This window comes from Hylobates moloch, unplaced genomic scaffold (genome assembly GCF_009828535.3).
Source record: "Hylobates moloch isolate HMO894 unplaced genomic scaffold, HMol_V3 SCAFFOLD_16, whole genome shotgun sequence".
NCBI classification, from domain to species: domain Eukaryota; kingdom Metazoa; phylum Chordata; class Mammalia; order Primates; family Hylobatidae; genus Hylobates; species Hylobates moloch.
Genome location: NW_026652291.1, coordinates 55,328,006 through 55,352,151, shown reverse-complemented (window position 1 = coordinate 55,352,151; position 24,146 = coordinate 55,328,006). Strand labels below are relative to the sequence as shown.

At 42.3% G+C, this 24,146-nt stretch overlaps 1 protein-coding gene across 1 annotated transcript in view; it reads right to left on the bottom strand.

The window, feature by feature from the left end:
• CDKL1 (cyclin dependent kinase like 1) overlaps positions 1–24,146 on the bottom strand; it is a 73,647-nt gene that overhangs the window by 4,267 nt on the left and 45,234 nt on the right. Inside the window, exons 4-8 of the mRNA XM_058429933.1 lie at positions 11,184–11,256; positions 8,336–8,426; positions 7,240–7,440; positions 5,125–5,207; positions 758–814 (exon numbers count right to left, since the gene is read on the bottom strand). Coding sequence (XP_058285916.1) covers positions 758–814; positions 5,125–5,207; positions 7,240–7,440; positions 8,336–8,426; positions 11,184–11,256 — 505 coding nt within the window. The remainder of the gene's footprint in view (positions 1–757; positions 815–5,124; positions 5,208–7,239; positions 7,441–8,335; positions 8,427–11,183; positions 11,257–24,146) is intronic.

Genomic DNA, 24,146 nt, shown 5'->3' with positions numbered 1-24,146 from the left:
CCGTGTGGGACATTGACTGTAACTTGCAAACATTTTAGTTGATACCATACCTCATTTTACGTAAGAGCTATATTTCTAAAAAAATATATACATATATATATCAAGTTTTTAAATGTACTTCAAATGTACCAGGGAGTTAGCTATTTAAAAGGATCCTGCAGCTAAGGATTTTCTGAAGAAAAGGTTCCCTTTGTAAAACAATCACCACCCCCCTGAAATTTCTGTTTTGTGTAAATTTAGACTTCAAATATAATGTTCGGTTTATTTAAAGTGGAAAATACTTGCAAATGTTTTCACTTAATAGAATGTGATACATTTAAAAAAACTGAAAATATACTTTTCCAAGGAGAATCTTTTTTTTTTTTTTTTGAGATGGAGTCTTGCTCTGTCACCCAAGCTGGAGTGCAGTGGCTCAATCTCAACTCACTGCAACCTTTGCCTCCCGGGCTCAAGCAATTCTCCTGCCTCACCCTCCCGGGTAGCTGGGATTACAGGCAAGCGCCACCACGCCTGACTAATTTTTTTTTATTTTTAGTAGAGACAGTTTCACCATGTTGACCAGGCTGGTTTTGAACTCCTGGCCTCAAGTGATCGCCTGCCTCGGCCTCACAAAGTGCTAGGATTACAGGTGTGAGCCACTGCCCAGCCAGGAGAATTCTAAAAGGAACATTTTTCATTGCATGGATTGACATAAGTAATTCAGATTCCCCAACAACTGCTGTGTGCTTCCTGGTCTGTTGGAAGCCATGATTTTTACCTTTAGGAGCCCCAGGGCAGGATAAGAGATGTTTGGGAATTTTAATTCAAGTGGTTCCTGTTGAAAAGAAAAGAGGTTTTTAATTTACAGCATGTATTCAAATTAAGCTTACCTCAAATTAAATCTTTTGATAGAAGCATTTTCCTGGCACCTTCCTCACCTCCTCCACCCTTTGCCCACCCAACCTCCTGCCTAAAACAATCTCCCTTTGCCTTGTTCACAAGCTTTCTCTCCCCACCTCCAAATTGCTTTTCCAAATTTGCTTCCTAACCACTCCCTTAACTTCCTGCACTGATACCAATGGAGATAGCAAATTATAAATAAAAATACTAATGAAAAAAACTTTCTGAGCATTTTTTTTTTTTTTTGGTGGGGGGGGGTCCTCAATTTATATAACTTGCCTTTCCTGAGAATAATCTTTGGCATTTATATTGTCATTTATAAAAAGGTAGCTGGCTGGGTGCGGTGGCTCATGCCTATAATCCATTCAGGGAGGCCAAGTCTGATGGGCTTGAGCCCAGGAATTTGAGACCAGCCTGGGCAACATGATGAAACCCTGTCTCTATAAAAAAAATAGCAAAAAACTAGTCAGGGCTGGTGGTGTGTTCCTCTAGTACTAGCTACTTGGGAGGCTAAGGTGGAAGGATGGTGTGGGTTTGGGAGATTGAGGCTGCAGTAAGCCATAAATGTGTCACTGCACTCCAGCATGGGCGACAGAGCAAGATCCTGTCTCAAAAAAAAAAAAAAAAAAAAAAAAGGCAGCTCTGATTCTAATTATATAAAGGGAGCTGCAAAATAGATGTTTTTCCCCTACCCAGGTGAACAGATGCTTCTTGATTTTCTGGAATAAACACTGTTGTCTCCTCCCACTAGGGCCTGCTGCTTCCCTTCTCAGCCTGCTGTTTAAAGAGTCTCCTGTGGGGCATTCATCAGTCTCCCTTTGGCCATATAAGGCGATTTTGCTCCAGTCACGTGCTGGAGACAATCAGGAATAACACTATAAATGGGAGGAATGCCGAATGTCAGGCAGACAAACAGGCCAGTTAAAGAGACATACCACTGACAAAGGCTAATTGAGCAGAGAGGCTGAGAAAATAAGAGCCAGCCAAGCTGAGCAAAATAAATGACTACAGTGCATTGTGTGTATAAAAGTGGCAGTGTGTGAGCTGCCGGCTGGAGTGACTGGCCAGGCTCATCTAATCAAACAGTCCTGGTGCTGTGGCCAACTTTCACAGTACAGTATTATTTTGGACAGGCAACCAGCTCCCAATAACCAATTCTGGACTGTACACATACTAATCATTGATAAGAGTAGGAGAGAAGAGCCTCTGTTTTAGAGTTCGCTATGTTCAATAGGAGAAAAAAAAATCCTAAAGTAGATTTGTATTAGCCCTTGACAGTAGCCCCTGTTGCACCCCCATACTTCCACTCATGCTCCATAGCTTAAATATTTCTCTTGTTCTTTCTGTCGGTTGAATCTGAGCATCACTGGGGATTGACGTGCCATTGCTTTATCATCGAGCTCTGCTGTCTCAGCAACAATGTCTGGATGAAGCCGATTGCTTGCCTGTGATACGCTGGAGCCCATCCTGCCGGCTGAGCCAGTTTCACAGCCCCAGAAGCAAGCAGGCCTCCCTCTGTCAGGGTTACTGACAGGCAGAGGGACTGGGGCACAGATGTTCAATGAATGCAGCCCCCGCACTGCTTCTTCCTGTGTTTCTGTCAACAGGAAATCTGCAGGACAATCTCTGGGAAACCATGGGAAGCTTTTTACATTTATGAAACCTGGGTTATTTCTGAGGTTTCACCAACAGACAAGCGAACAGGAAATCACTAGGGATATTTAGTGCAGAACTGGGAATGTCCAGATCACAAGGAAGCCAGATGGGTCACCTCCCATATGTCAGGTGTCATTCCTGCCCCTCCGTCCCAGCAAGACCCACTTCGAATGCTAATGCTGCAGGAGGAAGAGGCAGTGGAGAAGCAGAAACCTTCATTTTGGGACAAGCCAAGAGCTTAGGGAACAAACAAAACACAAGTGGTAGAGACAGAATTTCCATCTGGAAACTGAAGGGTTTAGTGAGCAACTGGAGGGTTCGTTTCATTTTTAAGATACCTTCCTCAGACAGTAGAAATTCAAGATTTCGCAAACCTTAATTGTGCTCTGAAATGTTTTTGATTACAGGCTCATTAGAAGACATTCAAAAATATAAAAAATCATAAAGTTACCCCAAAATCCCACCCAAAAGAGATATCCACTGTTAGTATTTTGATATATGTCCTTGCAGCCATTTATTTCACAAATGTAAAAAAAAAGTTTTCTGATTTCCCACATGTCATATTATTTTGTATTTATGTAAATATATGTATATATGTATTGTGTGCATATTACATATTTATTAAAACTGTGTCAAATTATACATACTGGTTTTTTTATTTGTTTTGTTTTTGTTTTTGTTCTGAGACAGAATCTGGCCCTGTTGCCCAGGCTGGAGTGTAGTGACGTGATCTCGGCACACTGCAACCTCCACCTCCCAAGGTCAAGCCATATTCCCACCTCAGCCTCCCAAGTAGCTGGGACTACAGGTGTGTGCCACTGTGCCTGGCTAATTTTTGTATTTTTAGTAGAGACGGGGTTTCATCATGTTGCCTAGGCTGGTCTCGAACTCCTGGGCTCAAGCAATCCACCTGCCTCGGCCTCCCAAACTGCTGGGATTACAGGCGTGAGCCACCATGCCCAGCCTACACTGTTTTCTAACCATCTTTTTTTTTTTTTTTTTTTAAACTATATGATATTTCTTATTTTTAGAGACAGTTTTACTCTGTCACCCAGGTTGGAGTGCAGTGGCATGATCATAGTTTACTGTAACCTCAAACTCCTGGGCTCAAGTGATTCTCCTGCCTCAGCCTCCCAAGTAGCTGGAGCTACAGGCATGTGCCACCAACCCCAGTTAGTTTTAAAAATACTTTGTAGAGACAGGGTCTTGCTATGTTGCCCAGGCTGGTCTTGACCTCCTGTGCTCAAGCAATATTTCACCTCAGTTGTCTCCTGAGTTGCTAGAATTATAGGTGTAGGCCACCGCACCTGGCTCTATATAGTATTTCTTTTTTTCTTTCTTTCTTTTTTTTTTTGGAGATAGGATCTTACTCCTGTCGCCCAGGCTAGAGTGCAGCGATCTCAGGTCACTGCAGCCTCAACTTCCTGAGCTCAGGTGATCCTCTCACGTCAGCCTTCTGAGTAGCTGTGACTACAGGTGCGTGCCACCATGCTAGGCCAACTTTTTGTATTTTAGTAGAGACAGAGTTTTGTCTTGTTGCCCATGCTGGTCTTGAGACCCTGATCCACCTGCCTCAGCCTCCCAAAATGCTGCGATTACAGGCATGAGCACACCTGGCCTGATAAGGTATTTCTATTGTAAGGATGTACCATATTTAATCCCCTACTGATGGAATACTAAAGGAAATAATTTCTATTAAATAATGCCACATCCTTATGCTCTTGGATAATGGTTTCACAGGAATAAATTGTTGGAAGTGGATTAGGGGTATAAACATTTCAAATTTTTCTGTTCTTAAAAAATGGGCTTCCCCCATTTGGGTTGGCCATAGAGGGCAAGCACCAGAGTAAGGCTGGCTAAGGAAGTTTTTTGGTTTTTTTGTGTTTTTTTTGGAAAGAGTCTTGCTCTGTCGCCCAGGCTGGAGTACAGTGGTGCAATATCAGCTCACTGCAACCTCTACCTCCTGGGCTCAAGCAATTCTCCTGCCTCAGCCTCCTGAGTAGCTGGGATTACAGGCATGTGCCACCATGCCTGGCTAATTTTTGTAATTTTAGTAGAGACAGTGTTTCTCCATGTTGGCAAGGCTGGTCTGGAACTCCTGACCTCAGGTGAGGTCTCCTGCCCATCTTGGCCTCCCCAAAGTACCAGGATTACAGCCTGAACCATTGCGCCCAGCCCGAGTAAGTTCATTATGATTTTTCCCGTGGTCTGGAGACCGTGGGCATAGTAGAGTAGGGAATTTGGACAATGCTGGGGAAAAACTAGTTAACTTTACCTTGATAGGTCTAGGTCTAAAAGTTGGTTGGCTCTAAGCTACCTAGGTTTTAATTGCTAAAAAATTATAAAGGACAGGTGTGGCTCTGGCAGGCAGTTCTGCATTCCTGTGCAACAGGCTGGCTAGACTCTGTTATCAAGAGCCTCTAAATTAGCATTAAGGCTAAAGTCTCGCTAGCCAATTTGCTCCAATTTTCCTTTTCTCTCTTAGACTGACCTCCAATGCAGGGTGAGCCATAGGGCTCAGGGAGGTGAATAACAACCAAAGCCTAGCTAGCCTGGCCTACAGAGCTCTCTCCAAAATGGGTCACTCACCATATCTTCAGGGTCTGGAATTTTCACTCCACTGAAGTACTGATTCGTGCTAAACACCTGTTGGTGCCTAGGAATGAGATGCCCTTTGGACAAGAAAAAAAAGTAAGTGAAATTGGTTAGCAAACACTGATCTATGGTTTTCTTCCATCAATGCTGTGTTTGTCTGTGCCCATATCTGTGGACACTGCAGTGTTCTCGGGCAATCAGAAGGAGAGGCGTTCAGCCAACCCACAGCAATCTGTATTGATCCCTACAGTGGACAGCACGGTGTGTTAGGCACAGAGGAGGCAAGCAACAGAAACTGAGGGCTACAAGCTTCTTGCTCTCAGGTTCTTGTTCTCAGAGCCTACGGTGTACTGAAGGAACCCAAACCAAACAACCCAGAAGCACATGCACACAAATAAAATAATGCCTTTTAAAAAACAGCAAAAGGGCAACAACCACAAATCAAAATCATATTAACTGAATCCTGATAGGTCAAGATAAAATTTTATTGCCCTAGCACTTATAACAGTGTCTAACATACAGCAAGCACTCAATAACTATTTGAAGAAGGAAGAGAGGGAAGGAAAGAAGAAGGAAGGGAGGGAGGGAGGGAGGCAGGGAGGGAGAGAGGGAGGGAGGGAGGGAAGGGGAAGGGAAGGAGGGAAGAAATAATGGGATTTTCTAGCTAGAAGGAATACATTTCCACATTGGGACCATCTTTTCTTATTTCACCAATTAGCAATCACTTGGAAATCCCATTTCATCTACTGTTCAGAAGCACTTACAATGTGACACAATGAAACAAAAAGAGTATTTCTATATTTCAGGGGACTCTAGGAAGCTCCTCCTGCCCATATGTCCGTCACATCAGCTAAAATCGCCTTTACGTAAAATTCTATATTACACTTGGAGAGGGATTTTGTTCAGAGAATATAGGGAGATACTCAAAGGTGTTCTCCTGGGGCACAACCAGGCCCACTTCCCAGAGCACTGTGGGACTTCCTACTCCAGGGTATCAAATTATCTAATTACTGATGCATCCTAGAAATTTACCTCTCAAATGCAAAAACTGCTGCCTCGCCTCATTTTGGGTGAGCAACCAAAATATACCCTCTAATGCCTTGCCCCAGATCTCAGTGAGCAGCATCATGAGCACAATTCCTTGTACCTTAATAACCTTCTTCCGCCAGTGCCAGAGGGGTGACATGGGGAGGCTGTCCTAAAATCACTAGAGGAAACACAGCCAAGAAAGGCTGAGCGCCCCTGGAAGGCCTACAAAGCGCCTTCCATGTCACTCGACAAAGTCAAGCTATCAGCAAACATTACTGCCTACAATGTGCAGACACTGGTGGAGGGTAGGTAGAAATATAAGACATGATCTCACCATCAGGAAGTTTACAGTATCTTTGGGAAGATAAGATTACAAGGGAAGGCATGGCAATGGCAGTTGCTACAAGAGTTTAGAGGAGGAAAAGTTTACTTTAAACTGGGATACTCAGGCGAGTAGTGTCTAAACTCCCTGACTTTGGAAGAGGGCAATCACTACTGATGGTTTTTTTTTTTCTCACCTTCCCTCCCTTCTCCTCCCCTGCCCTTCCCCTCTGCCTCTGAGGGTAGAGAGAAAGGAAAGGGCACTGGGGTGGGAAAGAAAGACGGGGCTGAGTGACATTGGAACTAGCCTTCCTCCTGATACTTAGAAGGTTGGGAATCATTCTCCGCAGAGTCTGAATAATCCCAACTAGTCAGGCAGGCTGGGGTTAAGTACATCCAAATGAATTACCCCATCATCATAAATGGGGTAAACCATGAAAGCATTCTGTAAACTGCTAAGCCCTTATAGAAATGTGAGTTTTTATTGTTGTTATTGTCATTAATAATGTTTTAACTTGATCCAAACTACTTAAGAATCTTGGGTTTTTTTGGACAATAAGTACTCAATAATTGTTAACTATTTTAATTAAAACAAATATGGCCACCTTTAATGGAGTCATTTAAATGAGGCTTTGAGTTTTCCTGTTTCCTAACTAATGCCTTAAAGGGCATTAGGTGAGACCGAGAACTTGGCTCTGCCCTGCCCCATCCTGGGGAAATATCCAGTTTTCCAAAAGGCGGGACAAAAACACCACTTACCCAAGGTCTTCCTAATCAGATACAGCTGATCCACATCCGATTTTCCTGGCCACAGAGGCACTCCTGACAGCAGCTCAGCAAAGACACAGCCAATTGCCCAAACATCCACGGGGGGGCCGTACTGCCTGTCCCCCACCAGCAGCTCAGGGGAGCGGTACCACCTGGTAGCCACGTAGTCTGTGTAGTAGTCACTTGGTCCAGCTGGCCAGTGATGGAACATGGAAAACAAAGAGCAGTGGAAGGCTGAAATCAAAACTGAGAGGGGGAGATCTCAGAAGTCAAGCCTGTGCCCAATTTTGTGGCCTTTCTATATCGCTGGTTCTCAATTCTAGTTGCACATTCAAATCACTTAAATAAATATTTTGTAAATTACTGATGCTCAAGCCACACTCCAGTCCAATTAAAACAGAATCCTTGGGAAGGGTTTGGGGAGGGGGTTATTGGATGTAGAATTTAAAGTTCCCTGGGCACGGCGGCTCGCACTTGTAATCCCAGCACTTTGGGAGGCGGAGGTAGGTGGTTTTTTTGGGCCCAGGAGTTCAAGACCAGCCTGGACAACCTGGTGAAACCCCATCTCTACAAAAAAATACAAAACTTAGCCAGGTGTGGTGGCTCATGCCTGTAGTCCCAGCAATTCAGGAGGCTGAGGTGGGAGGATCACCTGAACTGGGGAGGTCGAGGCTGTGGTGGACTGTGACTGTGCCACTGCACTCCAGCCTGGGCAACAGAGTGAGACCCTGTGTCAAAAAAAAAAAAAAAGTTCCCCAGGTAATTCTAATCTGCCTCCAAGGTTGAAAGCCACTATTCTAAAGTAGCACTTCTGAAAAGTATTATTTTAGCAAGAAATGGTAGAAATCAGGGAGGTAAGATACTTTTTAATAACCACTTTACTGTGGTATAATTTATGGATAGCATACATAGGTAAACCACTGTATGTATCTACACGTTTTCGGTAATTACAAAATTATAATTTATAGCACACTTATGCCCTAAATATACAAGTACTAGCTTGTATACTTCTAGAGCATTTAGATCCTTTATTGTATCAAGAACTTTTCCGTTTTTATACTTAACCAAAGAAAATGTCAATACTCACTCAAAAGCCGAGCAAATCCAAAGTCACAAAGCTTAATCACGGAATGTTTTGTGATGAGGATATTTTCTGGCTTCACATCTCTGTGTATGCACTAGTGTAACAAATCAAAACAAAAACAATATTAAGGCTGAACTATATATGGGATAAATGAAACACATGACTATTTAGCAAATATTGGATAAATCATTTAAATCTCTCCTTGGCCTGTTGGACAACAGCAAAAGAGCAGCCTAAAATAAATCTAGTACAATGCCTGTCAGAGCCTGAATCATCCCAAATTCCTAAAAGGCCCAAAAGAACCAACAGTGAAAGGAAAATGAAAGTAGGGTAGCCGGTCTTAGCAGAGAAAAATACAGGACAGCCAGTTAAATTTGAATTTCAGATAAACAAATACTTTTTTTAGGATAATACATCCCATGAAGCACTTGGGATGTACTTATACTAAAAAGTTATGCTTGTTTATCTGAAATTCAAATTTAACTGGCTGTCCTGTATTTAATCTGACAGTTCTAGGTGAAAGGGAAAATGTTGAAAGGTCCGGGTGAGGCTGCATCATGGTTGCAGGAGCTGCAAATTGGTGCCTAAGCAGAATTCACAATTCAGTTGTTTAACTGCGAACAGAACACAGTCGGCCTCGTAAACAGGACAAGCCCTGGGCCTGCTGAGATAAGCTGGGAAGAGAAGGGCGGCAACCACAGCTTGCCAAGAGATCTCCCTTCCAGCTCTGACATTCATCCCGACAAGATAAACAAGAGTAGGCAGCAGCCCTCACCCTCTGGGGAGAGTCGCTAGATGTCAGCTCTGTCCCACACACAAGTGCTCTGAGAGCTGCAGCCACCCCTCGGGATGTGGCCCCCCCGCCAGAATTTAGACTCAAATCACCTGTGGTTTCCAGCCCATCGCCAACATTCTTTAACAGGGTGATATTAGAGAAAAGAACGTTTGAGAATCTTCACATGATTTTCTCATTAAATGACAATTTCTTTGGCAAAGAACAAATCAACAACCTAATTAAGAGTTACTTTTTTTTTTTTTTTGAGTTGGGTCAAAATACTGCTCAGGGTCCCTAATAATCTTCCTCTTTCCCAAGTGTTTTCCTCTCAGGAGAAGAATGCTAGATCGTTCTGCAACCTGAGAGACCCTCTTTGGCCTGCAGCCTGAAACCCTGGGGTTATTAAGAATCTGGAGAGGACTCGGGTTCTTCTTGGGCATGACCAGTTCTCACTCCAAAGGACCTTCAGGGTGAGAGATCAGTGTCAATGTTTCCCCATGGGTATTTATTATTCTGGAAAATTTGAGAGTGAAATAAAACAACTTTGGGATTTTATTACAATCTATCTGGTTCTTAGCAATTAACATCCCTGAGATCTCTATTCTTTTACCACTGGCTTCACATATTGCTATAAATGGGTACACCATGAATATCATGATGACATATGGTCAGAAGTACTTGTAAGCAAGTATGTGCTCCTATTCTGTTCTGGGAATTCTTTACAAGTTTCTGCACCCACCCCCATCAGCACATGGAGCCAAGCAGGGCATCTGGGGCTCTCCGGGGACCTGTGGTATGCATTAAATTTGTTTTTAGCATCCCAGATCTGCCCTACCAGGGTCTTGGTGCAGTCTCTCTTGCTCCCCCATCCTAAAACCTGCTCTCGAGAGAGTGCTAAGTCACAGTAACTAACAATATGGGTGTCCACTCTCCCCTGTGTATGACAAGGATTATAGCCTTTAGCTAGTTGGAGGCTCCTCAGGGAGAAGTGCTGCGTACTGTCACACTTCCTCCTTTCGGGAATTCAGCATCAGGAAAAATCATTTGGAACAATATAAAGAAGGAGATTTAGCCCTACCACCTAAATTGACCCTGGCAGTTGAGTAGGATAAAACATTGCAGTGAAATTGCACTCATGGCCAAAATGAAGCTCTAACTTTGGAATCTGGTTTCTATGCACAGGCAGTGGGCAGTGTTGTATTGGATGGGGCAGCAGGTTTCCCAGCATCTGTGAAGTCACGTCACCTGGGCAATAGTCTACTATACCTCTACCAGCCACCTGTGGCCAGGAGTGTCACAGGCTTTCAATGGGTTGCTTGGTTCGAGACTCGACACTCATATCTCACCAAAGCAGACACTGGCACTTTGCACTGGGTTTGGGGTTCCACCTACTGCAACTGACATACTGCAGCTAAGCAGGCATGAATCACCTGGGGCTTTCCCCAATTTCATAGCCTTTTGGGAGTACAAGACCACACAGACTCCAAGTGAATGGGGTTCTACCTTAAATCCGAGTAGTTTCTAAGCAGTATAAATGTATGACTAATTTTTTGTTCTTTGTGGGTTTTTTTTTTTTTTTGAGACAGGGTCTCATTTTGTTATCCAGGTTGGAGTACAGTGGCTTGATCTTGACTCACTGCAGCCTTGACCTCCCCAGCTCAAGCGATCCTTCCACCTCAGCCTCCTGAGTAGCCAGGACCACAGGCACACACCACCGCACCCAGTTAATTTTTTTTATTTTTTGTAGAGACAGGGTTTTGCCATGTTGTCCAGGCTGGTCTCCAACTCCTGGGCTCAAGTGATCTGCTTACCTTGGCCTCCCAAAGTGCTGGGATTACATGCAGGAGCCACCATGCCTGGCACTAGTTTCTTAAAATCATAAAAATGCATGTTTTATATAACCTGAGCAAGAAGGAATAGCTAGATTGGCATTTTTAGCCTCTACTTACCCAACCGGGCTTATGAAGATTTGGGTAAAATATTTTACCCACAAAAGCATAATACAAACTTTGTACAAGGCTCCACCTCAGCTTAAGGGGAGCCTTCTTGCTTTTCAAAAGAGATCATGAGACTTACATTGTGTTTATGGCAAAAATTTACAGCTTGCAGTGTCTGCCAAGTTATGCTCTTCACGAGATGTTCTGGTACCCTAATAAAAACAAAGCAGCACAAACACAATCTTTAGTGTAGCCATGGAATTCAGCTCAAGAAAAGAAAAAATAAACCAAGATACGTTTTAGTAGTGAAAAATCTTAGGTGACACATAGTCGTCTTACTCATCAGTCGTTCCATGAATCCAAAATGTAAAAATATGTGACCAGCACACTGCTGAAGTCTAGGGACAACAGGTTAACAAAAATGCAAACATCCGCTTCTTTGGTAAGGACATGAAAACCTACAGGGATTTCAACAAGTATTTATAACCACCTATCTCAAACATCTGTGACACCACTGGGAAACTGCCTGGTAACTTAAGCTCCATTTTCACAAGGAATTTTTTATTGATGTAAGGTTAGTTACTATTCAGCACAAAAGATGCTGTTTATTTTCTCAAGTTGCCCCAAACCGACAGCCTTGAAGCAGGACTCATCTTCCATGTGTGGGCACATGCTCTCTCAGAGCAGCATTGCTGTTGTTTGGTTGGTTTTTTAGATAATGAAGACTTTACTGATTATAGCAAAGACCTTTACATTGCAAAGCATTCTATTTGTTTTTAGCATCCCAGATCTGCCCTACCAGGGTCTTGATGCAGTCTCTCTTGCTCCCCCATCGTAAATTATTATTACATGTTAATAATAATTTAAAAACCTGAGGCATCCTGGTTCTTTCCCTATGCTGCTATGGCAGCCAGCTGCACCCCAGTTACATCTTTCTACTCTCTCCTCCATCACAACAGCTAAACATCAAGCCACTGCTCCCAGTACTTCTTCCCTGACTCACATCTTATATTACCAGGGCAACCAGTAGTCCCAGCAGGTACTTCTTGTGAATTAGAAAGAGGCACCTCGCCTGGAAGCATTTAAAACAACAACAAACCAAGGCAGGGAGTGTAAGAAATGAACCACAGAGAGAGTGCATGTATTTTCTGAGACCCCAACCCACCGGTTGGACTTACTGTTTTGATAAATCAAACATTCCACAATGTTGCTGTGGTCCTCAACCAAAATGAATAAGTAAATCAGGGAGGAAACTCTTGAGTAGCTGTGTTAAGGGGACTACAAAAAGTCACTTCTAGCCTCTGAGAGAGGCTACAAGGCCACTGTTGTCACAGGCCAGACGTTCAGGAAATCCTTTCAAGCAGATCAGGGGTGTTTGAGCAGAGAGTGGGATCACATGAAGGAAAGGAAGAGGCCACTTCCAGGAAGGCTAGTTGGGACATTGCTGGACCAGGGCTATGTCCCTGTGTTTGAAGTTGCTTCTCTCCAAATTCTCTTTTCCTTGTTTGAGCGGCATATAGGCATAGACACTAGAAAAAGTCACCGTCGAGAAAAAAGGCTTAGAAAAATGCAACTTCCCCACAGAGGGGCAGAAAGAGGAAGGGGACCCCACAGGGGCACCTGAGTTGAGAGCATCAAGTGAATAAGACAACACTCAGGAGAATACAGTGTCACAGAACCAACTGAAGAAAGTGTGTCAAAGGACTTCTGAATCAGATGATGGATTAAGCAAGCCCAGCTAATTTCGTTCCCTCCCGAAACCTAACTAGAACTACGCTGAAGACTTCTAAAGACAAAACCTCACAAGGTCAGAGAGGACAGGAGAAGAGAGATGAGACATTAGGGAGAATGCTTTTCCCCAGCCTCCACTTTTATTTTTTTTTTTAGGGTCAGGGTCTTGCTGTGCTGCCCAGGCTGGAGACAGTGGTACTATCATAGCTCACTGAACTTTGGACTCCTGGATTTAAGGGATCCTCCTGCCTCAGCCTTCCAAGTAGCCTCTACATTTTGTCCAGAAAAATGGAATATATTTTGATTATTCAATAAATTAAATTTTTGTGGTTTTTTTTTGAGACGGAATCTTGCTCTGTCACCCAGGTTGAAGTGCAGTGGTACAATCTCAGCTCACTGCAAACTCTGCCTCCCAGGTTCAAGTGATTCTCCTGCCTCAGCCTCCGAGTAGCTGGATTACAGGTGTGTACCACCACACTCGGCTAATTTTTGTATTTTTAGTAGAGACAGAGTTTCACCATGTTGGCCAGGCTGATCTCAAACCCCAGACCTCAAGTGATATGCCCGCCTTGGCCTCCCAAAGTGCTGGGATTACAGGCATGAACCACCATGCCTGGCCTGCAAATTAAGTATTAATATAGGGTTACCAGTGCCAGGCAACTTTAGTTCCTATAAACATTTCCCCAAATATATAAAAAGAGCATGTAAAAGTAAATTATAGTTGCATATCATTATTGCTCCTTTAATCCCCAGCACATTTAATCCCCAGAATTACAAAATTATCAGAAGTAAAAACTCTGTACAAACTACTCAGTGCCATCTGGAATTGGCTACTCACTTCACTTCTTCACTCAGTTTCTTTTCTGTAATGCAGAGGCCTCAGACTCTGAGATCCCTTTTAGCTGAAACACTCATAGTAAGAGGGGCCAGGTTTTCACTGTTGGAGAAGGGAGTTACAACTACAAAAAGGGGAACAATAGATAGAATATATTCTGTGGTGTTGGATTTAGAGAGAGAGAGAAAGAGAGAGAGAGAGAGAGACAGCGTGAGAGTGCTGTGCTAGAAGGGGTTTATCACCTTATATAGGATGGCCCAGGAAGCTTCTCTGGTTAAGGGAACATCTAAAATAGTGGTTAAGGTGGTGAGAAGTGGCCAGATTTGGGCTATATTTTTAAAATAGAGCTTCCAGGATTTTCTGAGGGATTGGATGTGGGAGAAAGAGAAGAATCAAGGAATGACATCAGGTTTTTAGCTTGAGTAACTGGTACACGGTGGTGCCTTTTACTCAGGAGAACGCTGGAGGAGAAACTGGTTTGGGGGGAAGGGAATGCTTACTGGACACCCAAAGGAAGACTCTGAGTCAGCAATTCTACATTCAGAAGGAAGGTCAGGCTGGAAATGTGAGTTTGAGAAGCATAGCAGATGGGTGGTATTTGGGGCCTAGGACTGAATGAAGCCAATTAAGGAGTGAATCCAGCTAAAGAAGAGGAGCTCGGAAGGAAGCTGTGAGACCCTTCCCCACAGAGGGGCAGAAAGAGGAAGGGGACCCCACAGGGGCACCTGAGTTGAGAGCATCAAGTGAATAAGACAACACTCAGGAGAATACAGTGTCACAGAACCAACTGAAGAAAGTGTGTCAAAGGACTTCTGAATCAGATGATGGATTAAGCAAGCCCAGCTAATTTCGTTCCCTCCCGAAACCTAACTAGAACTACGCTGAAGACTTCTAAAGACAAAACCTCACAAGGTCAGAGAGGACAGGAGAAGAGAGAACAGCAACACAGTGTGGAATCCAGAAAGAACTGAATGAAAGATAATTAACTTAACAATTCTAGAAAGCGAAAATCTAAGCCAGGAGAGGGAAGGTGGAGAACCAACCAATTCATCTGGAAAGTATCCTCAAAAGGCTCAGGAAGTAGCAGCCAAGGTCTCTATGGAACTAGGAGCTAAGGAATGTGGAAAAAGCTGTTTAGAAAATAATTAAATCTTAGATCCCCTCCTCTATCATTTGCCCATAGGGAAACACTCTCCACTACCAGGCAGAAGGCTGGAGCTTTGTTTCTGGAGAGAATAAAGCAGAGGACATTTGGCATACGTGAGATTGTGGATACCGTTCTGAAAATGTGGGTACTGTTCTGAAAACAGGGGATTAAAGGACTGTACACATACAAAATGCTGAATGCTGGGATTTCCCATCCCTCTTCCCTCACTAGACTCTGAGAAACCCGGCAGGCAGACTTCACTCTCCAGGCACAATATTCAAAGACTTTTTTGGGAGAAGCTCAGAGGGAAAGCTCTGAAGATTCTGACACTGGGGTTCCACCAGCAAATGGCCCAGCTAGAAAACCATAGTGAAGCTCAGAGATTCCAGAGTTCCTTATTCTTAACTATGAGCATACAACCAGAGATTATATGAGCCCAAGAAAAGCCTCTAGTAAGAAAGTGGGAGACCAGAACAAACAGAAAAAAGCAACTTAAAAGAAACAGAAATTATGGAGGATGATAATGATAAATACCATTAATATCCTCAGAGAGAAAAGGAAAGCTGTTGTATCCATGAAATAAGAACAGGATACTATAAGAAAATGAGAGGACAAGTTCAAGAGTCCACACCCCAATAATAGAGTGTAGAGAAAAAGAAAATAGGTAAAACAATGAACAGGAAGTCAATAACAAAACAATTCAAAAATTTTTTTCTGAGGCAGAAAAGGCCCAGCAAGTGCCAGGATAATGGATGAAAATCAAGACCCACTCATGAGTTTCATAATCAAAAACACTGAGCACAAACAGAAGCTCCTACAAGTTTCTGGAAAAAGAAACAGGACTTCACAAGAGAGCAGAAAATAGAATGGCATTAGGCTTCCTGGCACTAGAAGATAGAAGACACTAAAATAATGACTTCAAAAATTTGAAGGAATATTATCTTCAACCAAAAACCAACAAACAAGCCTATACCCAAACAAAATACCAATCCAGTGTGAGGATGGAATAAAGCCTGCGAGGGCAAGTTCTCCACCTCTTATTTCTTCCCGTACCTCTCATCTACTCTTTCTCAGGAAGCCCCTCGTGGATGCAGTCCACCAAAAAGGAGCAGTCCATTATCAAAGAAGATTATGTGGGCTGGAGACCCAGCACAGGAGGGAAGCAGCAGGAGTCTCTGGGAGGATGGCAGAGGGAGATGACGGGATAACTGCACTCCAGGTGGCAAAAGCAACCCATTCAGACAGGACAGTGTGACACAAGAGCCAGGCACAGTGAGGGATGTCATCGCCATGCCCTCTGCCTCATGCCATCTTAAATAAATATGAATATATTCAACAAACTTAACAGCTATGGAAGAGTCTGGGTGACTGGCTGGACCCTTCAGGCTAAAGCAGATGTTTTGATGTTCTTTGTTCTTCTCTCTTGTCTTTTTGTTGTTGTTGTTGTTTGTTTTTTGTTTTGTTTTTTTGAGACGTTGTCTCCCTCTGTCACCCAGGCTGGAGTGCGGTGGTGCTATCTTGGCTCACTGCAACTTTTGCCTTCTGGATTCAAGCAATTCTCCTGCCTCAGCCGCCCAAGTAGCTGGGATTACAGGCACATGCCACCACACCCAGCTAATTTTTGTATTTTTAGTAGAGATGGGGTTTCACCATGTTGGCCATGGTTGGCCAGGCTGGTCTCAAACTCCTGACCTCAGGTGATCTGCCTGCCTTGGCCTCCCAAAGTGCTGGGATTACAGGTGTGAGCCACCGCGCTTGGCCAATACTTTTTTTGCAGAGATGGGGGTCTTGCTGTGTTGCCCAGGCTGGTCTTGAACTCCTGGGTTCAAGTGATTCTCCTGTCTTGGCCTCCCAAAACACTGGGATTATAGACATGAGCCACTATGCCTGGCCTAAGGAAGATGTTCTTAAAATTGTAGCCTGTGCTAGCAAGGCTAGGGAACTCATTCCACCTTAAGGTATTTGTTTCCACATTGGTGGTAAATAGTGGTTGTGGCTGAGCTCTACGGCAGCATGGGGAAGGGCTAGAACAGGCATGAAGAGAAGGGGCTCAATTCCTTCTCATTCTTTACTCCCTTTAATAGCTCTTCTAGCTCAAAAGCAAGCTCTCCTTTCAGAGCAATCATACATAAGCTCAAACTTAACCTATGAGAGAGGAAGGAGCTTCAGCTTTTCTCCTGGGCCTGGTTCTTCTTTGCCATGGGATTAGGTGATTGAACTTTAGATGAGCCATATATATCCCCAGCTTTTCTTCCTAGTAAATAGTGCTCCAAGGGAGCTAGACACGATCCAACTTGGGCCTTTTGGACTCCCAGCCAGCTGGGCCTGGTCTGGTGGGCTTTCAACTCCTGAAGATGTCAGCTCCCCCGACCTAGAAATGAGAGTCTGGGAAAGGTATGAGAAAATCAAGCAAGGATCCTCCCTTTCCTTTCTGTCCCACACCAAGATGGAAGGGGCTCAAGAAGGCACTTCCACAGGTAGTCAGGTGGTCTTCCTTGAGGCCTTCAGTTCAGTTGCCTTGTTGAGAGCTCCAGTTGTTCCTCCAGAGCCCACTGGGCTGTTGTCCAGCTCCCCAGAGGCACTCCTTCTGGGGAGGGTGGAATGGAATCCATCTTTCACTAGTGGGAAGATGTGGAGAACGGGCACACTGCTGAGCTCCCACTGGTGTGACCTCATGGCATTCTTCCTACCTGCTTTGGGAATTTTGTTTCACCCCCCAGGAACATAAAGGGCTCCCAACTGCTTGATTCTAAGGAAGGGTGTGGGCGGGAGACGGGGGTGTCATTTGAAATCCCTGGAGTCTAGATTTCTGTGTGATTATATCATCTTTTTAACCAGTTAGAGATGGATGTACTTGGTCAAAATAAGCAAGTAAACCCAGAAAGAGGAAGACAAAAAATCCAGGAAGTAATGAATCTGACCACAGAAAAATGCAGTGGGAATTACAAGGATGATGGCAAAGGGAAGTCCAAGGGATACAGCTGGACAGCAGGTCTTGAGTACAACAAGCCAGACAGAAGGAAAAGGAGACTTAAAATCCAGACATTACCAAGAAAAAAAATGGAACTGATGGATTACCTGATGTAATTATCCTGTGAAAATGTACATTAAGAGGCTATTAAAATGAGTTGGGGTGGGGCGCAGTGAGTGGCTCATGCCTGTAATCCCAGCACTTTGGGAGGCTGAGGTGGGCAGATTGCTTGAGCCCAAGAGTTTGAGACCAGCCTGGGCAACATGGTGAAATCCCATCTCTACAAAAAATACAAAAAATTAGCCAAGCATGGTGGCAGGTACCTGTAGTCCCAGCTACTTAGAAGGCTGAGGTGGGAGGATTGCGTGAGCCTGGGAGGCGGAGATTGCAGTGAGCTATGATTGGGCCACTGCACTCCAGCCTGGGTGACAGAGTGAGGCCTTGTCTCAAAAAAAGAAAAAAAAAAGGAAGGGGGAGGGAATTAGCAACAGGATTAAAGAATGTCAAGCAAATTTTAAAACAAGGCAAGTGTTAATTTGAGGGAAAGTACAAAAGGAAGCCACAGTATGGTACAATGCTCAGCTATAAGTAATACTTACATAGGCAAAATAATGGGAACAGTGAACATTAATGTAACTATTTTGGAGGATTAGAACAGGAAGCAGAGGAGATAGTGATTTCAGGGAGCTGAATTTTCATCTGTCATAATAGAAAGCCTTTGATGTTTAAAAATTGATATTTTGAGATGTATTAATCACTCTTTTACATTACATTATACTGCTGGATTTGATTTGCTAATAATTTTGCTAAGGATTTTTTACCTAAATTCTTGAGGAATATTCATCTGTCATTTTCTTTTCTAGAAATGTCTGTCTGGTTTTGGCATCAGCATATAGTGGCCTCATAAAATGATGTGGGAAATGTTCCTTCTCATATTTTCTGAAAGAGTTTGGGTAGGGTTACTATTATTTCTTCCTTATATGTTTTATAGAATTTATACATCAAATATTTTAATAATAGAACCTAAGGTAGCACGACTAAGGGAAAAAATATATATAAATCCATATCTTTGGTGAGAAAGTAACTTGGTTCCATTTGGCAAAATTTACAACTCAAGAGTACCACTCTGAGAACTTCTAAAGGAAAATTACAAAAGAAGAAAATTCTATTTGTAGGAAAATTTTATACCAGAATCATTATCAAACCAAACACTGAAAATGACCTCAGTATTCAACCAGAGAGGAATGGTGAGACATAATAAATTTAATGTAATATTTTACAGTCATTGACAATAGATCTAAAGATTATAATGCAACATATATAGAAAATACATAGAAAAGAATATTAAGCAAAGAATAGAATTGAGGGGAAAAACAGCCGTCTCATCACAGAACACAGAGAACGTGGTTCTTTATTTGGAACAGCTTGGCTGCCTTTACCGTCTCCAGGCTTGCAGACACAGACACTCAATTTTGTCAGCACACCAAGACAGTATCCATTTCAAAGGGGCAAGTGAACATTAAACAAATTAACTAGCCTGTCATATAAAACTAGAGGGCCAACGTATTCACCCATGCCCAAATTCTGAGTACTAGCTTATGCTTTCTTTGTAGACAATTTCATAAAGAAAGTCAAGTTATAATCAGAATGATGAGCAAAGAATTTGGATGAGGGAAAGTAGGCAATTTGACTGGTTATTGCTGTTAAACTGAGATCACTTAACTGCATCCATCTCCACATTAGGAAAAATTTATCATTAGATAAAACATAGAGTCAGTCAAATCTAACAAGCCTAGCAGCCATTCTGTCTCTTTAAAGTTGCTTTGCATATCTGTGCCCTGATGCATTATGTGTTGGTTTCACAAAATAACTTTCAGAAAGCAATCTCTGTCTCTCCAGGTTTTTAGGGGAGGCTGTATTGTGACCCTAATGTCCTAATAACAAAATCGGACAGACAGAAATGTAAACAACTACCATATGAAAGTGAAGACATCAAACCAATTTTTAAAAATTCTTCAGAAATGTGAAATTCTTCAGAGACGATGAAGAAATAACATGTATCTCTTTCCAGCATTCTCAATTACAGAAGTCATCCTTTCCACTACTGCTTGTCTAACATTTGTGACACAGATTATCAAACAGTTGGCATTCATTAAGACTTCATTTCTACACAAGGCTATCACAAAGATGGGAGGGGCTGGGGGTCTGCCCAAACTCTTGTAAAAAAAGAATATATTACTAGGAATTTATCCTAAAGAAATATTTATGAAAATAGTTGTTCACTGTAGCATGGTTAGTAATAGAAAATAACTGGAAACAATCTAAATATTTATCAACAGGAGATTGAACTAAGAAATCATGGTATATTCATACAATGGAATTCTATACAGCCATTTTTAAAACATAAAGGTAGACATGTATAGATAGGGAGAAAGCTCCAGAGTACATTTTTAAAAAATGCAGCCTGGTGTGGTGGCACACACCTGTAGTCCCAGCTACTTAGGAGGCTGGAACAGGAGGATCGCTTGAGCCCAGGAGTTCAAGTTTAGCCTGAGCAGCGTAGCAACAAGACCCTGTTTCTGAGATTAACTAATTTATTTAACTAAATAAAAACAAAATAAATGTAGAACAGTATGTAAAGCTATTGATTTTATTCATTTCAATTTTTTTTTTTTTTGAGATGGAGTTTTGCTCTCGACACCCAGGCTGGAGTGCAGTGGTGCTATCTCAGCTTACTGCCACCTCCGCCTACCAAGTGCAAGTGATTCTCCTGCCTCAGCCTCCCAAGTAGTTGGGATTACAGGCGCCCACCACAATGCCCCGCTAATTTTTGTATTTTTAGTAGAGACGGGATTTCACCATGTTGGCCAGGCTGGTCTTGAACTCCTGACCTTAAGTGATCTGCCTACCTCAGCCTCCCAAAGTGCTGGGATTACAGGTGTGAGCCACCACCCCCAGCCCTTCATTTCAATGTCTGTGTTGCTTTAAAAATTTGCAACAAACAACATATCATTTTTTATCTAAAAAAGAGAGATAAAATTTCTAGAATTTCATTGTCAGAGACTGAAAACTTGAGGTAATGTACATTACCCCGGAGATGTTCTTTGAACACACTATGTTATTTGGAGAAGGAACTGGTGGTAATTAAATCTGTGCAGGAAAGAATCAGTGAAGTCTTATGTCTAGCTGAACAGATAGGTAGGCAGAAAAATGAGGAGAAAACATCCAAACCAGTTATTTGTAAAACTTTGACACAGGGAGACCAGGAAAGGGGGATACAAAGCTTTTTAAGTTCTATATAAGACAAGGAATAGTTGTGATTGGGGACAATTATAAAAACATAAACCTAAGCACTGGGAATTATAATTGACATGTATTCACGTTACTGTAACAGGATACATATCTTGTGGTATAAACTTGCTTGTGTTAGTAGCAACATGAAGTTGGATCTTCTCCAAAAGCTTTCCAAGGGAGTACTAGAAGTTACAAGCATGTTAATAAGAAGATGAATTAGTGTCCATTTCAGGTTCAAATGAGAAGTCTTTAAGTCTGATTTGGCAAGAATTATGTTTAATAATTAAACATTAAAACATTACTATAGTAATAAACATGAAAAATATAAAAGCACAAATAAAATGAAAAATATCAGTAACAATCATAACTAATCACTAGTAATGTTCAGATTACTTGTCTTTTTTCCCATCTACAAATAAATTCTATGAAAGTGAAATAATACGTATTTTTATTATAGTATAATTTTTTTCATTTGACAACAACTCATGAACTTTTTCCTATGTCAATATATGTTTTATCTATTAATATAAGCATTATTCTTAATGGGTCCACTGTATTCTATCATAAAACTTTATCATAATTTACTTAACTAATTCTCTATTGTTGGATATTTCGGTTGATTGCAATTTTTTCTTTATAAACAATACTTAAAAATATCCCATAACAATAAATACTTTGGTAACTAACTTTTTGCACATATATTCAAATATTTTCTTATGGTAAATTATTCAAAGTAGACTTGCTGGGTTTAAGATAATGCCTCTAAGACTTTTAATACCATACATGGATTGCCAAATTGCCTTCTGGACAGGTTGCTCCAGCAGAGTACTTTATAATCTCTTTTGACAATATTAGGCTTTACAAATCTTAAATCGAAGTAACTTTTAAATTGAAAATCCCAACCTTGTTATGATTATTCTCCTTTAAAATCATTTTGTAACTATCAATTTATTGGTTTCTAATTCAGTCATTCTACAAGTACTGAGTATGTACCAAGTGCCAAATATGCAGCTAGAAGACACTGAGAATCCACAGGTGAGGAAGGCCCAGCTGTTGCCTTGAGGATTGTATATTTTACTGGGCAAATGGGATATGTAAATAAACAATCCCAGAAGATGTTATAGAGGCCAGGGTGCTGGCAGGCATCATAAAGGAGTCATATGTGAGCTGTAGGAAGGACAGCAGGAGTTTTCCAAGTAGAAGAAAGAAAGTAGGGAAACCCATGCTTGCTGAGCAAACAGCATGTCCTGAACCTAGAATGCAAGGAATTTGGTAGGATGGGTCATGTATTATGGGCAAACTGGTGGGGAGTGGGGCGGTAGAGTGAGTAAGATCTTGTATCTCATGCTGGGGGGATTTCCCCATACCAGTAAGCTTTGGGGAGCTATTAAAGGATTCTATGTAGAGGGTGGCATGCTCAACTTTGTATTTTAGAAATCTGTACTTAGAAATATAAGAAGTGATCACAGGACATTCTGAGGGTAAGTATACTAACCTAAGGGGACCCCACCTGGCACGAAGCAGGCTGGTAACCCAACCTGGCAACACCAGCATCAGTAGCTTATCCTTTGTTGATATTGTCTAATAGATCAAATATGAAACTGAAAGATAACCGAAGTCTTCTGACCCCTAGGGTACTTGATCATCAATTCATAGCATTATACAGCTAGAAGTCCCTTAAGCTTTACCTAGTCCTAAACTCTCATTTTTACAGGTGAAGACACCTGTAAGCAATTCGCCCAAGGTCACACAGATAATGCTAACTCACCTTTACTGTGAATGTGCTTACAAAATTTTATTTTACAGTATGATGTCTCTAAATTAAAAAGTTTTCATATGATGATAGATTAGATAAAGAAAATGTGGCACATATACACCATGGAATACTATGCAGCCATAAAAAGGAATGAGATCATGTCCTTTGCAGGGACATGGATGGAGCTAGAAGCTGTTATCCTCAGCAATCTAATGCAGGAACAGAAAACCAAACACCACATGTGCTCACTTATAAGTGGGAGCTGAACAATGAGAACACATGGACACAGGGAGGGGAACAACACACACTGAGGCCTGTTGGGGGCTGATTTCCTTAAGTAAATCTTATATTTGGCAAACCATAGCATTTTACCATTTGGAAATGAGGTTGCTTGTATTTAATCACACATTTATCTACAGGTCTTTCTGTTTTCTCTGACACTCATATTAAAGCATTTTCTGTTTCCTGGAACATATACAACATATTTTAGCCAGTGAACTTTTTAAAAATCTGCTTTCAAACTGTAATCACCCTTTTTATTCTGTTCAAACTATATGCCAAAAAAAGAGCTGACTTTCATTGCTTTTGACTCCCACAAATCAGTGTTCCCAAGCCACTCAACATGATTAATCAAATTCCCTGTAACATCCCTCTGGTACCACATAGCTATGAGTAACTTCTTTTTTATTTTATTTTATTTTATTTTTTTATTAATTTTTTTTTGCACACAAAACAATAGACATTTTCTAAAAATACATACAAACAAAAAGATGCGTCTCAAACATATTAGGAAGGTTGCACATGGGAAGTCGGGGAATAGAAATGGGGGGTGGGAATTAAAATAAATGAGAGAGGGACTTTATATGGATCAGTGATAATAACTCAATCCTCTATTTGACAAAGAAGAAGGAGAAGGAAGAGGAAGAAAAAGAAAGTGGGATAAAGGATCAGAAAGGGAGGAAAATAGAAAAAATTAGAGTATGACTCCAGGGTAGACCTGTTTTGTTGTCACTGAGTTGGTTGGTTGGTTTGTCTGTTATATTTTTCATGTTTCGCCATGTTGGCCAGACTGGTCTCGAACTCCTAGCCTGAAGTGATCAACCCGCCTCGGCCCCCCAGAGTGCCAGGACCACAGGCGTGAGCCACCACGTCCAGCCCCCACATTGCTTCTGGCCTCTGCGGTAGACCTCCCAGACGGGCGGTCTGGCAGAGGCGCTCCCCACATCCCAGACGGGGCGGCCGGGCCGAGACGCTCCTCACTTCTTCCCAGACGGGGCGGCCGGGCAGAGGTGCTCCTCATTTCTTCCCAGACGGGGCGGCCGGGCAGAGGTGCTCCTCACTTCCCAGACAGGGCGACCAGGTAGACGC